Source organism: Chlamydomonas reinhardtii, chromosome 1, assembly GCF_000002595.2.
Source record: "Chlamydomonas reinhardtii strain CC-503 cw92 mt+ chromosome 1, whole genome shotgun sequence".
NCBI classification, from domain to species: Eukaryota; Viridiplantae; Chlorophyta; class Chlorophyceae; order Chlamydomonadales; family Chlamydomonadaceae; genus Chlamydomonas; species Chlamydomonas reinhardtii.
Window position 1 is genome coordinate 1,725,397 of NC_057004.1, and position 14,321 is coordinate 1,739,717.

General features: G+C 66.8%; 1 protein-coding gene across 1 annotated transcript; it reads left to right on the forward strand.

Annotated features, from left to right (window-relative positions):
• The first annotated feature begins 108 nt into the window (after positions 1 to 108).
• On the forward strand, positions 109 to 14,320 carry CHLRE_01g009300v5 (uncharacterized protein). The gene is made up of 25 exons (XM_043058266.1): positions 109 to 486; positions 583 to 670; positions 744 to 788; positions 1,180 to 1,362; positions 1,703 to 1,790; positions 2,032 to 2,186; positions 3,031 to 3,186; positions 3,890 to 4,053; positions 4,249 to 4,429; positions 4,814 to 4,930; positions 5,054 to 5,141; positions 5,521 to 5,627; positions 5,900 to 5,974; positions 6,404 to 6,781; positions 6,938 to 7,210; positions 7,524 to 7,685; positions 7,982 to 8,162; positions 8,374 to 8,504; positions 8,875 to 8,988; positions 9,252 to 9,401; positions 9,679 to 9,735; positions 9,936 to 10,465; positions 10,682 to 10,793; positions 12,557 to 12,724; positions 13,125 to 14,320. The coding sequence occupies exons 1-25, from the start codon at positions 407 to 409 to the stop codon at positions 13,413 to 13,415; spliced, it is 4,074 nt and encodes a 1,357-aa protein (XP_042928180.1). The 5' UTR covers positions 109 to 406; the 3' UTR covers positions 13,416 to 14,320.
• The last annotated feature ends 1 nt before the right edge of the window (position 14,321 follows it).

Below are 14,321 nucleotides of genomic sequence, written 5' to 3' on the forward strand. Positions count from 1 at the left end.
GCCCTCCGGGCTAGGGTGGGTGCGTGCCAGGCCGGCCTGGCCCGGTCGGCCTGGTGTGCGCTCATTGTGCATTGCCCACGGGCTTACTTCATACAGGGATAATATACAGCTCTGTCAAGTTTGCCCAGAACCGCGGTCGGCAAAGGGGCGGTGAGCTCGTCCTCCATCGCGCACACTAGTCGGTGCATGGTCCGTCAGCAGTCGTTGACTCGAAATACTTCCCCGCTATTCCCCGGCCCTTCTTGGGTGCGCGGTTCAGCGCTTGCTTTTTCTGCTTTCTTGTCAGCGGCGCACAACATCACTCACCTGCTTTTATCCGCACGATGCTGGCCTAGGGCCAGCTCATTACCTTGTTCATAATGTACAGATAACAGACATTAGATAGGTGAAAGAAGTAGCGGTCGAAATGGCGGTTCCAGGGAAGATTTCTTTGGTGTTCAGCCCGGTAAAGCAGCGATACTCCATCGTTGCTCGGGGAAATGGCAGGTAGGGTTTGCTGTATGGATAAACCCGCAGCTAATGCTGCTTGTCCGCAGCGGTGCGGAGAACGCTGAACTCTGTGCCGTTCGCTCGCTATTCAAGGGCTCTGGTGCAAGTCCTCCGTGTGGACATCCACTCGGGCAAGCTTATGTTCACGTGGACGAAAGGGCGGGACATCTTTGAGAGCGAGGTAAGACAGGACACAGGAGCCTGCGCGAGCTGGCGCATGCTGGTTCCCAGCTGACCAGCTTCTTCGCGCGCAGACCGCTGCTCTGGACTTCTTGAAGCAGGCAGATGGCTCCATCCAGGTGCGGACAGCTTGTTCAGTTCGGAGCGCGTTGGAAGTTGCGCGCTGCAGCCGGCCTGTCGCGCTGGACGGGACCAACGGGTGTAGCCAACGGGCAGAGCGTCCGAGCCCTGTCTTCCGCACGCACCCGCGCACGCGCTTGCACTGTCAAACCCACCCCATTTAGATGGGCATGCCCGCGCCTCTGCTTCCCACTGGCGCACACGCTGCCGCTGCGGCTGCTGCTGCTGCGCGTGTCAACCGCCTGTGTGGCTCCAGGCTTCCAAGCCATGCACGTAGGACTGACCTGGAGCAGCGCCTTCCCTGAGGTCTTAGGCATGACCGCACGCCGCCACCCACCCCTCCCCTCCCCTCCTCCGGTCCTCCCACACATCACCACCACCCCGCCACAGGTCTTGGCCACAGCGCCCTACATCCTGGGCTACGTGGTAATTGGGCCCTGGGGGCTGCTGCTTGTGGCGGAGAAGTTCCGCGTTTCCGCCTCGCTGCCCGGGAACCACGAAGTCAAGACGGTCACCAAGTCGCACTGGATCAAGATCCCGCTGCAGCTCAACCTGTCGCTGCAGTCCGTACAGGTGCGGGAAGCGGGGGAGCGGGATGAGGGAACAGTTGGGGATCCAAGCCCCGCAGCTGCTGCAGCCGCCGGTCAGACGGATGCCGGCAGGCAGGCAGGCGGCGCCAGCTGGCAGCGGGGCGTGAGTGGCGACAGGGTGTGAGCGGCGACAGGGTGTGGACGGCGGCAGGGCGCCGCGGCGCGGCGCGGCAGGGGACAGGGGTGGTCATTGGGGCAGGCAAGCGGGCAGGACGGGCACAGGAGGAGGCAGGAGGGCGGCGGCGACGCGGCGGCTGTCTGGGGGCTGGGGCAGGGTGCTGACGTGGCACCCGTGTGTCTTCCCCACACGCATGGCGTCACAGGCGCCGGAGGCTGTCCTAAAGGACGAGAAGGCGATGAAGGACGAGATCGACAAGGGCATTGAGCGCCTGCTGTCCTTCCCCATCGACGGTAGGGCTGCTGCACACACGCGTGTGTGCGGTCTGGGGCAGGAAGGAGTGTCAGGCACGGGTAACACACGAAGACTTCTTGACCTGTGGGCGCTGCGGTCACGGTTGACGAGTGCACGTGTCTTCGCTCGAGCTTCCGCTCCGTACTCCCCCCTCCCCGGGCCTCTCCTGCATTGAGTTCGGTTCAACTTGGGCCGGTATTTACACCTTCCCTCTCGGCCTCATCTGCGCACGTCGCGCAGGCGCGCACTTCCTGTGCGACACGCTGGACATCACGCGGCCCTTCCCCTCCTACCGCGGCGTGAAGGACCCCAGCTGGGACCTGGTGTGGAACCGCTGGATGAGCGCGCCCTTCCGCAACCTGGGCCTGGACCACCTGTGCCCGCCGCTGCTGCAGGTGCGGAGGCTGGTGCAGAGGAGGAGGGAGGGAGGGAGGGAGGGAGGGAGGGAGGGAGGGAGGGAGGGAGGGAGGGAAAGACAGGGAGGGGGAGGAAGGGAAGGAGGGAGGGAGGAGAAGGGAACGAAGGGAAAGGGGAAGGGGAGGGGAGCGGGGCGGTGGGAGGCAGATGGCGGCGCGGGAGGCGGAGGAAGGGAGGAAGGGAGGGAAGGTTTGCGCAAGGGGATGCCGCCAAGGGGAGGCTATATGTCGCCGCCGAGGACCCGATGGGGGTCACAAATGAAGGGAGGCGGCAGGTGGCCGCAATGAAGCGCTGGCGAGCCGCATGCACAGGCTTAGGTCTGGCACGGGCACGTCGGGGTCGGGCTGTGCCGACAGCCACCACGGGTGTGCGCGGTCTGCGCGGCCGCGGGGGGGGGGGGTTCAGCGGCGCTCGCACGGCGCTGGCGGTGGCGGCTGCTGCAGTCGGCTGGGTGTGCCTGGAAGCTGGAGCACGGGCGCGGGGTGGGCGTGGGGGGGGGGGGGGCGGGGCCGGGTAGATGCGCTGTGGATGCGCAGGGCCCCGCGCTGCCGCCACTGCTTCCGGTGCAGCGCCCCCGGTGGGGAGGGGAGGCCGCCGGTGGCAGGAGGCAGGAGGGGACGGCACAGTGCGGCAGTGGCGAAGCAGCGCTGGTGGCGCGGCCACACAGCGCCGCGCGCCTCGTGAACCCCGGGCCCGAGCCCCAACACGGCCTCTGCGCGCTGTGTGCGGCATGCTACCCCGCATGACCCCCCCTTTTTTCCAAACATCCCTGCAACCCCCCCCCCCCACACACACACACACAATGCACACGCACACACACAGGGCCTGTGTGAGTCGCGGCAGCTGGAGGACTTTGACGGCGCCAAGTACTGGGTGGCCATGATCAGCCGCCGCGGCTGCCTGCACCCAGGGCCCCGCTACAAGGCGCGCGGGCTGAATGACTACGCGGAGCCGGGCAACGAGCTAGAGGTGGAGCAGGTGTGTGGGGGGGGGGAGGTGCTGGGGTGTGGGGGTTGGGTGGCGGAAGGGTTTGTTTGGGGGTTGTACAACCAGCCCAAACTAAACCAAACCAAGCCAAACTAGCGGAGCACAGGCAGAGGCGACAGGGGGTGCAGGAGGGAGGGAGGAGGAGAGGAAGGGGTGCGGGGGGAGGAGTAGGGGTGCGGGGGGAGGAGTAGGGGTGCGCGGGGGGGGGAGTAGGGGTGCGGGGGGGGGGGGAGTAGGGGTGCGGGGGGAGGAGTAGGGGTGCGGGGGGGATCTGTGCTGTTGGAGGATTGGGGCCACGGGAGGGATGGAGGATGGAGGGAGGGAGGGAGGGTGGGTGGGCGAGGCGCCAGGCTGCTTGTAACGTACGGCCGTAGGCGCTGGAGGTGGCTGCAGCAGCGAAGCGGTGGGCGGGCCCTAGGCGCGGAAGTTCGCGGTGTGCTGGAGCCGCGGTGGAGCACCCGGGCGGCACGGGGCCAGCCGATGCCGGCCTCACCACACCGTACTCCGCTGAGCTCCCGTGACAGGAGCGCATGTCCGCCCGCCCGCCCGCCCGCCACACACACACACACACACACACACACACACACACACACACACACACACACACACACACACACACACACACATCGCCACCCCCACCGCCACCACCCACACGCACGCTATCGCCACCCCCACCGCCACCACCACCGCGCAGGTGCTGTGGCGGCAGCAGCACCGCGACGGCAGCCTGCTGTGGAGCCGCTACACGTGGCGCCGCGGCAGCGCGCCGCTGTGGTGGGGCGTGTCCATCAAGAACAACGGCATCGGCGAGGCGGAGATCAAGATCCGCTCACACAACACCTTCAAGGGCTCCAAGAGGTGGGCGGGCGCATTTTTGGGTGGGAGGGAGGGGGGTTAGCGGCGCGGTGCGGTATATTGCAGCAGTCAGTCCATGGCCAGGCAGTCACCCTGCCCCGTGCGCCGACAAACACACACATGCGCCCTTGGTTTCCATTTCAACGCCTCCCCCCAACACAACGCCCACCCTGCCTACACCCGCCTCCACGCGTGCAGGTACGTGCGGCGGCTGCAGCGGCGCTACACGCCCACCGCGCAGCTGGACCCCGACCCGCCCGCCGCGGGCCCCGACGGCGACCCCACCCGCCTGGTTCCCATCACCTTTGTGAGCCTGCTGCGCAAGGGCACGCCCGACCGCGACCGCAGCGAGGCCAAGCTGGCGTCCGCGTTTGACTTTGTGAGCGCCGGCAAGGGAGGCGAGGGAGGGAGGGAGGGAGGCTGGGTGGGAGGGAGGCTGGGGGGCCGGCTGGGGTGGGAAGGGGTTGTGAGGGAACAGGGGCTGAGGGAAAGAGGGCATGGGCGCGAGGGCCGGAGGGCGCTAGGGGCTGTGGCGCTAGGGAGGGGAGGGGGCTGTTGTGACTGCAGGAGAAGGGTCACGGTACGGTTACGGTACGCAGGGACTGCATGGGGGCCGGGCCGATGTGGAATGGTGCAAAACACCCCTTCCCCCTCCCCTGACTGGTCTGCTGCAACGACGTGTCAATACGTTCCCGTCATCAAGCATGCATGGATTCCCCCGCCCCCCTGCGAACTAATCATGCATGTAACCCCCTGCGCCCAGGTGGTTGCGGCGCTGCGCAAGGAGCACGGGCTGCCGCTGACCTACATCGCGCTGGACTGGCACGAGATGGACAAGCAACTGGGGCATGTGGGCATCGTGGAGGCCTTCTGGAACACGGTGCGTGTGTCAGAGCGTGTGTTTCAAAAAGGACACGCAGCGCACCCATCCTTGCGACGTGTCCCTCCCTTGATTAATCATGATTGTAACCCCCTCCCACACACATACACCTCGCCCGCTCAGGTGAAGGACCTGCTGCCGGCTCAGGGCTTTGCGCTGGGGACGCTGGAGAAGGTAGGGCCGGACCACACAGAGGTCTGCGCCGACGCGGGTGAGTGCGGGGGACGCAGGGGCCGACAGGGGCTGCGTTGCTCAGGGATGAGGGGCGGGGATGGGGGGCCCAACGGCACTGTGGGCCAACGGCTGTCGGGCGCGACGCCAGAGGAGGGAGGGTGCGGCAATGCGGGGTGGTGTGCTGGTGGTCACGCGGAGGTGCGCGCAGAATGCGCATGTGGGAACGAGCTGCGATGCGAGGCTCCAGGCGCGGAAACTGGTTGAGGCAGGAGGTGCCGGGCCGGGGTTGCATTGACCTAGGAAGCTTGGCGAGCGAAGAGTTGTTCCAGGTGCAATATAGATGCGGGATCATCTCACTTCGTCACTTTTTGGCTGTCTGGACCACTCACGGCCGCTTCCCTGCCCGCTGCATGCAGAGCGGCCGGGCGCGCCGGCGCGGCCGGGCGACGACGGCTCTGGCATTGTGGCGCCTCGCGTGTCCGCCGCCGGCATCGGCTGGCGGGCGCACTGGCTACGGCAGCAGGTGCACACACGGGACGAACGAATTGTTTTCCTTGTGCTCTTTAACACACGGGACGAACGAGTCCGGGCCGCGCATGTTTGGGGAACGGGGCGGAGAGACATGGACTTGGGGGCTTAGGCCTGGGGAGCGGGATGCCCCCTCATCGCGCAGCGCACTGTCCGCCAGGCCACTGCGGCGAGGCCTTGCAGTGCCGCTGATCAGCTAAAACATGATTAGCTCAAACATGATCGGCTCAAATATTTGGACCGCCGTGCCTGTCCGCTGTTCCGCAGCGCGGCGTGACGCGCTACAACTGCGCCGACTCGCTGGACCGCACCAACGTGGGCTCCTTCTTCGGGGCGGTGCAGGTGCGAGCGGGCAGCCGCCCATGGAAGGCGGCAGAAGGGGGCGGGTTGCGAGGGGGGGTTAAGCAATTCACGCGAATGGTGTGTATCAAAGATGGAAGGGGGGGACGCGGGTGCGGTGCGGGTGCGCGCTCGCGCTTCGCTCAAGCACGTCACTGGGGCGCGGGGCCCCGGGGTCGCGGGTGACAGGGGTTTCGGCCCACAGGCGCGGCAGCTGCACACATGCCTGCGGTGATGCCACAAGGACCCACCCTCGCCGACACGCGCACCTTGCCCTGTTTCATCCCTACCCTTTTCACCCGCATCTACTGTACCACCTCTCCTCGCTCTTTTGCAATGCGTTCGGTTTACCGGTACTTTGGGCTAGTGTGCAGTTTCCCCATGACTTACGGTCCCCGCATCTCCCGCCTCCACTCCGCGCACCCGCCGCAGGTGATGATTGAGCAGTGCCGCGAGCTGGACATCGCCATCGCCCGCACCCGCCCCAGCGCCGAGCAGCTGGCGGCGCTGGCGGCGGCCCGCGCAGCGCGCGACCCGCGCACCTTCACCCGCGCCAGCACCAACGCCTCCACCAGCTCGGCCGCCGGCGCTGGTGGCATCGGCGGCGGCGGCGGTGGCCCCGCTGGTGCGGGGCTGCAGCAGCCCGGCGGCACGCCGGGGCCGCTGGCGATGACGCAGCCTTACACGCCCGGCGCGGCCGTGGCGGGCGCCCCGGGGGCGAACAACAACGCGGCCGGCAACATGTTCGGCATGACGGGGACGGCCGCGGCGGCGGCCGGGGCGGCGATGCTCGAAAAGTTTGGCAAGCAGGTGCGAGCTGAGTGCCCGCGCGCCTGCTTGGCGTGCCTGTTGCTGCCGGGTTGGGGGTGAACCGCAACGTGCGAAACAGGCACGCCATCCCAAATGCGATCGTCCGCCGAGGCCTCACTCTAGGCTGTGTGCGTGTGCACACCCGCGTGTCCGCAGGTTGCCAACGGCATCACCACCATGATGACCGGCGACGGCCGCAGCCCCATGCGCGGAGCCAACATGCCCCCCGGCGCCGGCTACGGCCCCGGTGCCGGCGGCAGCGGCAGCGGCCACGGCAGCTCGCCGATGCAGCGGGCGGCGCCGCCCCCCGGAGCAGGAGGCCCCGCAACGCCTGGCCCAGCGCCGGCGGCGGGGCCGGCGGCGGGCGCTCCGGATGCGCCGCTGCAGAAGAAGATCACCATTGCGCCGGACGGCCTCCCGCTGCCACCCGTGAGCGGGGGGGCGCGGATACGGGGCTACTGGGCAGGGGCAGGGGCCGACACCATACCACCGCTATGTGCCTACTATCACTCGGCCCGCCGCTGCCGCTGCTTTGTCCCTCTCCCAATCGACCTGCTCCCTGTGCCTCCCTCTGCCTCCCTCCGCCTGCCTCCGCCTCCCGCTCCATTCTCCACATGAACGGCTGTTCCCCCATCACTCCTTGCTTCACACGAACGGCTACCCCCCCCTGTACCTTTGCACCTGGCTACGACTTCACTTCGTAAACGTAATGCATGTAACCCCCCCGCTCCCCCCGTCGCAGGGCTGGGAGGCCAAGATCGACAAGACCAGCAACCGCATCTTCTACGTGGACCACAACAGCCGCTCCACCACCTGGGAGCGCCCGCCCGTGCCCGCCTCCGGCCGCCTGTCCTCGGACGCGCTCAGCACCGTTTTCCAGCCCGGCAGCGGACCCGGCGGCCAGGTGCGCACGCGCAGGGCCGCCCCGCGCCCCTGGCCTTCAGTGCCGCCGTTGCCGTCGCGCTCGTGTTTTGCTAGTTATGCCTGGAAAGGCCCCTGTTTGCGCCGGCGCACGCTTGCATGCATGGGCGGCGGGACAGGGCTGGGGCGCGGCTGGAGGGGGCAGCGCGGGGCAGGACACGTTGGGGCGGCAGCGCTGGCTTGGGGTCTCAGGCAGCCGGGAGGTGTTTCTTGCTGCGCGTGCGCCTTCGCTGCACGTCCGACGCCTCACGGTTCCTTGTCCTGCTATGCAACACGCAGCATGTGACGGCCCTGGGCGCGGCGACGCCGGGGGGCGGCAACGGCGCGCCGCCGCACATGCGCATGCCGGGGCAGGAGCCGCGCGGGCCGGCCCTCAGCGTCGGCAGCGTGACCTCCAGCCAGGCTGCGCCGGGGGCGCAGGTGCCCCTCACGCCCCGCGCGTCGACGCCACACGCCGCAGGTGCGCCTTTGCACCCAACATTTTGCTTCACCTGTAGCAGCACGTATGCGCTCACGGTGGCAACGCGCTCACAGCATCCACCACAAAGCAAACTGCCACAGCGGAAGGCGGCCCTGGTCCCCCGCACCTCATCCAAATCCATGTCATGTCACCATCGCATGCTCATGGAGTCATGCGGCTTGAGCTGATCCCATTGGCTTCTATGGTGTAGACTCGCCCGGGGACGCTCTGGGCCAGGTCCGCGCCGGTCCCACCGGCGGCAGCCACAACCGCACCGACTCGGCGGAGGGCGCGGAGCCGGAGCGCTTCGAGCCGCTCACGCCCTGGTGCATGCTGCGGCAGGTGCGCAGCAGGCCGCTCCGCTTCTGAAAGGGGGGGTACCGGCCATGAGGAGAACGGGGCGGTTGGGGGGTCGTCGTCCATGAAATGAAGGTTCGAGAGGCAGGCGGATGCCATAGTGTGCGTCAGATACGCGTGACGTGCCGGGCCGGGCCGGGCCGGGCCGGGCCGGGTGAGCGGCTGTTCGTCGGGCTGCCCAGGCCCCACTGTCCGCCGCCTGCGTGGCTGCGCCCCCTTCATCTCTGCACTGCTGCCCCCACCCCAGGTCACCACCTGCCACGCTGCCACGCCCCCTCCCCCGTCAATGTTCATCATGCATGGACACACACACACACACACACACACACACACACACACACACACACACACGCAGGTGGGCCGTGTGGCGGGCATCAGCCGCCGCATCCATCCCGAGGCGCTGTCCATGCTGGCCGAGCTGTTCCTGGTGAACGGCGACATGTGCGCCTGGCTCTACACCGGCTCGCAGGTGGGGGGCTGCGGCGGGCGGTGGGAGGAGGCGCTTTAGCAGGCCTAGTTGCGGTGACGGTGGTGGTGGTGGGGAACCGGCGCGTGGCAGGGGCCGCGGAACTGATCTTCCTGCACACGTATGGCTACACGCACATGCCACTCTGGCGAGCTCTTGGGCGATTCGTTGCGTTTTCTAACACACACACACACACACACACACACATACACACACACACACACACGCACGCGCATGCACACACACACACGCACGCGCATACGCAGGCCATGCACAGCGAGCGCATTCTGATCTTTGAGCCGGAGACGTCCAAGCTGCGCAAGGCGGGTGTGGGCGCGTACGGCAACGCCATCGTGGCTGTGAAGCGGCGCTACAACAACGTGGTGGTCGACAAGGAGAAGCAGTCCATGATTGACGTGCGTGGCGGGGCGGGGCGTGTGTGCGTGTGTGTTTTTGTGTGGAGAGAGGGTTGAGGAGCGTGTGTGTGTGTGTGTGTGTAAGGGGGGGCGGGGCTGCAGGCTGCATGTGTGCATGTTTGGGTGTGACGTTCTCTTCTTGTTTGTCACCTACTCGTGCTTGCTTTGTCCTCATCCGTATGGCACACACACGCACCTAATACACACACACATACACGCACACACACACACACACACACACACACACACACACACACACACACACACACACACACAGGTGTTCCTGGGCTACAAGCAGCGCGAGTACTTCCCCTCCGCCTGGCTGGCCTACCAGGTGCGCCCCATCGGACCCGCACTGCACCGCACCCAGCACGGGCAACGACACAACCTCCCGGTCGCACGCCGCCGCTGCTCCCACATATGCGGCAACCCGCGGCACCATGCGGCAACCCGCCGAACCCCTTACCACCCTTATCTTTACGCCCTTCCCCCGTCCCCCGCCATCTTCCACATGAACGGCTGCGTGCCCGGCAGGTCTGGGACAAGGAGGGTGTGCCGCTGGAGGGCGACGAGGCGGACGACCTGGACGGCGAGCCCGTGGGCCAGATCGACTGGCCGCTGCCGGAGCGCAACGCCGGCCACCACATGCACCCCATGTACGGCGCGATGGGCTCCTCCGCCTCCGTCAGCGGGCCGTCGGGAGGCGGCGTGGGAGGCGGGTTGCACAGCTACAGCTTGGGTATGTCGCACGGTGTGGGGCTGGGCGCGCCGCACCACGCGCAGCCGGGGGCGGTGCACGCGGGCGGCTACAGCAGCACCACGGCGGCGGCGGGCGTGCCGGGGCCCGGGCTGGCGGGGCTGGGCGGCTTCGGCGCGGGAGGCGGTGTCGTGGCGGGCGGCGTGGCGGGCGGCAAGGCGGGGCTGGGCGGGGGCGCGGGCCTGGGGCACGTGTACAGCGTGGGCGACCTGGCGGCGGCGGGCTCGGCGGCGGCGGTGGTGGGCGCGGCAGGAGGCGGCGGGCCCGCCAGTGGACCCGCCTCGGCGCAGCTGGCCGGCGGCAACAGGTGCGCGTGCGCTGAAGCTCCGGTGGTATCATGGACATATGCTGGGTTGTCGGTGTGGGTCCTGCCTGTGGGATCCAGTGCTGCGCCAAACTCCTAACCCTGCCACTATCGCCGGCGCTCTCTCTCCCCCTGCTTTTACCATTGTGCCTGGCTACAACTTCGCTCCTCTTCATTAGCCACGAACGTAACCCCGCCTCCCCTGTGTATCGCTTGCAGCCGTCCGTCCCGCCGCGGCAAGTCCATGAGCACGGAGGAGCTGGCCGAGCAGCTGAAGCAGATCCACCTGCACAGCCAGCTCACGGACGAGCAGATGAGGGCCATGCGCAAGGTGCGGGCGTGCGTGCGTGCAGGGGGTGTGTGTTGTAGAAACCAGCCCAAACTAAACCGAGCCCAATGCAAAAGAGCGAGGAGGAGAGCGTGGCCTATGGTTTGAGACGGTGTGGCACTCGTGGGGTGGCGTGTTCGTGGGGCGTCGTCGCGCGGTGTGCCCGGTGCTCTCGTGCCGCTCGCTGTGGTTCAACACACACACGTACACACGCCCATGTGCACACGCCCACATACACACGCCCACGTACACACGCCTACGTAGACACGCCCACGTACACACGCCCGCGTACACACGCCCACGTACACACGCCCACGATCACACATGCCCACGTAGACACGCCCGCGTACACACGCCCACGTACACACGCCCAGGTAGACACGTGCCCATGTACATACGCCCGCGTACACACGCCCACGTAGACACGCCTACGTACACATGCCCACGTACACACGCCCACGTAGACACGCCTAGGTAGACACGCCCACGTACACACGCCTACATAGACACGCCCACGTAGACACGTGCCCATGTACACACGCCCGCGTACACACGCCCATGTGCACGCGCCTACGTAGACATGCCCACGTAGACACGCCCACATAGACACGCCCACATAGACACGCCCACATAGACACGCCCACGTAGACACGCCCACGTACACACGCCCGCGTACACACGCCCACGTACACACGCCCACGATCACACATGCCCACGTAGACACGCCCACGTAGACACGCCCGCGTAAACACGCCTACGTAGACACGTGCCCACGTAGACACGCCCACGTACACACGCCCACGATCACACATGCCCACGTAGACACGCCCGCGTACACACGCCCATGTACACACGCCCACGTAGACACGCCCACGTAGACATGTGCCCACGTACACACGCCCGCGTACACACGCCCACGTACACACGCCCACGTAGACACGTGCCCACTTAGACACGCCTACATAGACACGTGCCCACGTAGACACGCCCACGTAGACACGCCCACGTACACACGCCTACTTAGACACGCCCACGTACACACGCCTACGTAGACATGCCTACGTAGACACGCCAACGTAGACACGTGCCCACGTAGACACGCCTACGTAGACACGCCCACGTACACACGCCTACTTAGACACGCCCACGTAGACACGCCAACGTACACACGCCCACGTAGACACGCCTACGTAGACACACCTACGTAGACACGCCCACGTAGACACGCCCACGTACACACGCCCACGTACACACGCCCACGTAGACACGCCCACGTAGACACGCCCACGTAGACACGCCTACGTAGACATGCCTACGTAGACACGCCAACGTAGACACGTGCCCACGTAGACACGCCTACGTAGACACGCCCACGTAGACACGCCCACGTACACACGCCTACTTAGACACGCCCACGTACATACGCCAACGTAGACACGCCAACGTACACACGCCCACGTAGACACGCCTACGTAGACACACCTACGTGGACACGCCCACGTAGACACGCCCACGTACACACGCCCACGTAGACACGCCCACGTAGACACGCCCACGTAGACACGCCCACGTAGACACGCCTACGTAGACACGCCTACGTAGACACGCCCACGTAGACACGCCTACGTAGACACACGTCTACGTACACACGCCTACGTAGACACATGCCCACGTAGACACGCCCACGTAGACACTTGCCCACGTACACACACGCCCACGTACACACACGCCCACATACACACACACGCCCATGTACGCACGCGCAGGCCGGCAGCGAGGCCGTGCTGACGTCCCTGGACAGCGCCAACAGCGTGGACCTGATCCAGCTGGGCGGCCCGGACGAGAGCGAGACGTCCTCCGTGGCCTCGGCCTCGCTGGCGGCGGCGCCGTCGCGCCCGGGCACCGGGCTGCCGGCCTACGCCAGCGACCAGGCGGTGGGTATGTGTGGGGGGGGACTGTGAGGAGGTGGAGGGAGGTGGGTTGGGTAGGTGGCAAAGATGGTACAGAGAAGTGTAGCGACGAAGGGGGGGCTGCGTGGGGAGGGGCGCCGCAGGGGTGATGTGGAGGAGAACTGTGCGCGGGTACCCGAGGTTGTGGTTGGGTGGAGGGGTGGGGTTTAACCGCCTTCAGGGCAGAACTGACCGAGACGCAGGTGTGGGTTGGTTGATGCCCTTACAGGGAGTCTGGGGCAGTTGGAGCATGCGTATACCGTCAGCCCCCCCGCCCACTGGAGGCTGACGCGGGCTCCCGTCCCTCCGCCGCTTGCTCCCCATCCCCTACCACTTCCATTACTAGTCATGAATGTAGCCCCTTTCCCTCCCCTCACGCGCGCAGCTGCTCATGCACCACAGCGCCAGCGAGGAGCAGATAGGCCTGGGCGCCGCCGGGGCCGCGCATGGCGGCGGCGCCGGCGCCGGCCTGTCGCCGCTGCATGCGTCATCCGGGGTGGCCGCGGGCTTCACGGACTGGGCGCAGTTCTCGGACGACGCCAGCGGCACCGGCACCGGCAGCAACACGCCCGACCGGCGCGGCGCGCCCTCCGGCCTCAAGCCGGCGCTGAAGAAGCCCGCGCCGCCCTCCGTGACGGACCCGCTCGCCTCGCTGCTGGACTCGGAGCTGTTGTAGCACCGGCGCCTGCGCAGCTGCTGAGGAGCGGGGCGGAGCGGAGCGGGGCCGCTGCGGAGCGGGGCGGAGCGAGGTGGCATTGAACGCGCGGGCGCTGCTGTGTGCGCGATGGGGCTCATATGGATGCGGGCTGCAGGGCCCAGGGCGGCCCAGGGCTCGCCATGCACGGGTGCGCACTGGCTGCTGTCATCGTGGTTCTGGAGGCGGCGGGAGGCGGCGCTGGCGCCGCCACTTGCTCTGGTGTTAGGAGGGCACAAGGGGAAGGGGTCGACACGCTCCGGTCTTATAGGGTGCGGGGCGACGGGGCCTGGCTGTGTGGACGGGTAGGTGTTTTGACGATGGGGGATGGCGTCTGCGTGATTCGGCGTTCAAATATCGCGGTGCGGTGCGGGGCTCCCTAAGCCCCGCCTGGTATACAGTGGTAGTGCCCGAGTGGTCAGCAATCTAGTACGGCGGGGTTAGGGCGTCCATTGGACGGCACGCTGTGATTCGGGCGTGTGCCGGTGTCTACCTGTCGCGTGGGGCACCGGTGTGTGGGGTCGCGCCTAGGACTGCGGTGACCCTGGGGCACGCAGGCACGCGTGAACGGGGTGGTTGGCCTCGAGCGCATATGAGTCATGTCAAATGCCAAATGTGTAAGACGCCATTTCAGAAAAATATAAGCTAGTGTGAATGCGCGAGATGGACGGGCCGTGGAATGGAACTCGGGATTCCGCGAATTTCCCGTTGATCCCGTCTTACCGCTAGCCCTCTTACACCGTCCTTAGTGGTCGTCTGTCCTAGGCGCAAACTCAATACATGGCTTCGGCGTGTGGGGACGCGGCGTTGGCGAGTGCCACGAATGGCCCTAATACCGTGGGGGCATGTTGTGATGTTGGGTGACGTGACAGCGACAGGGAATCAGGC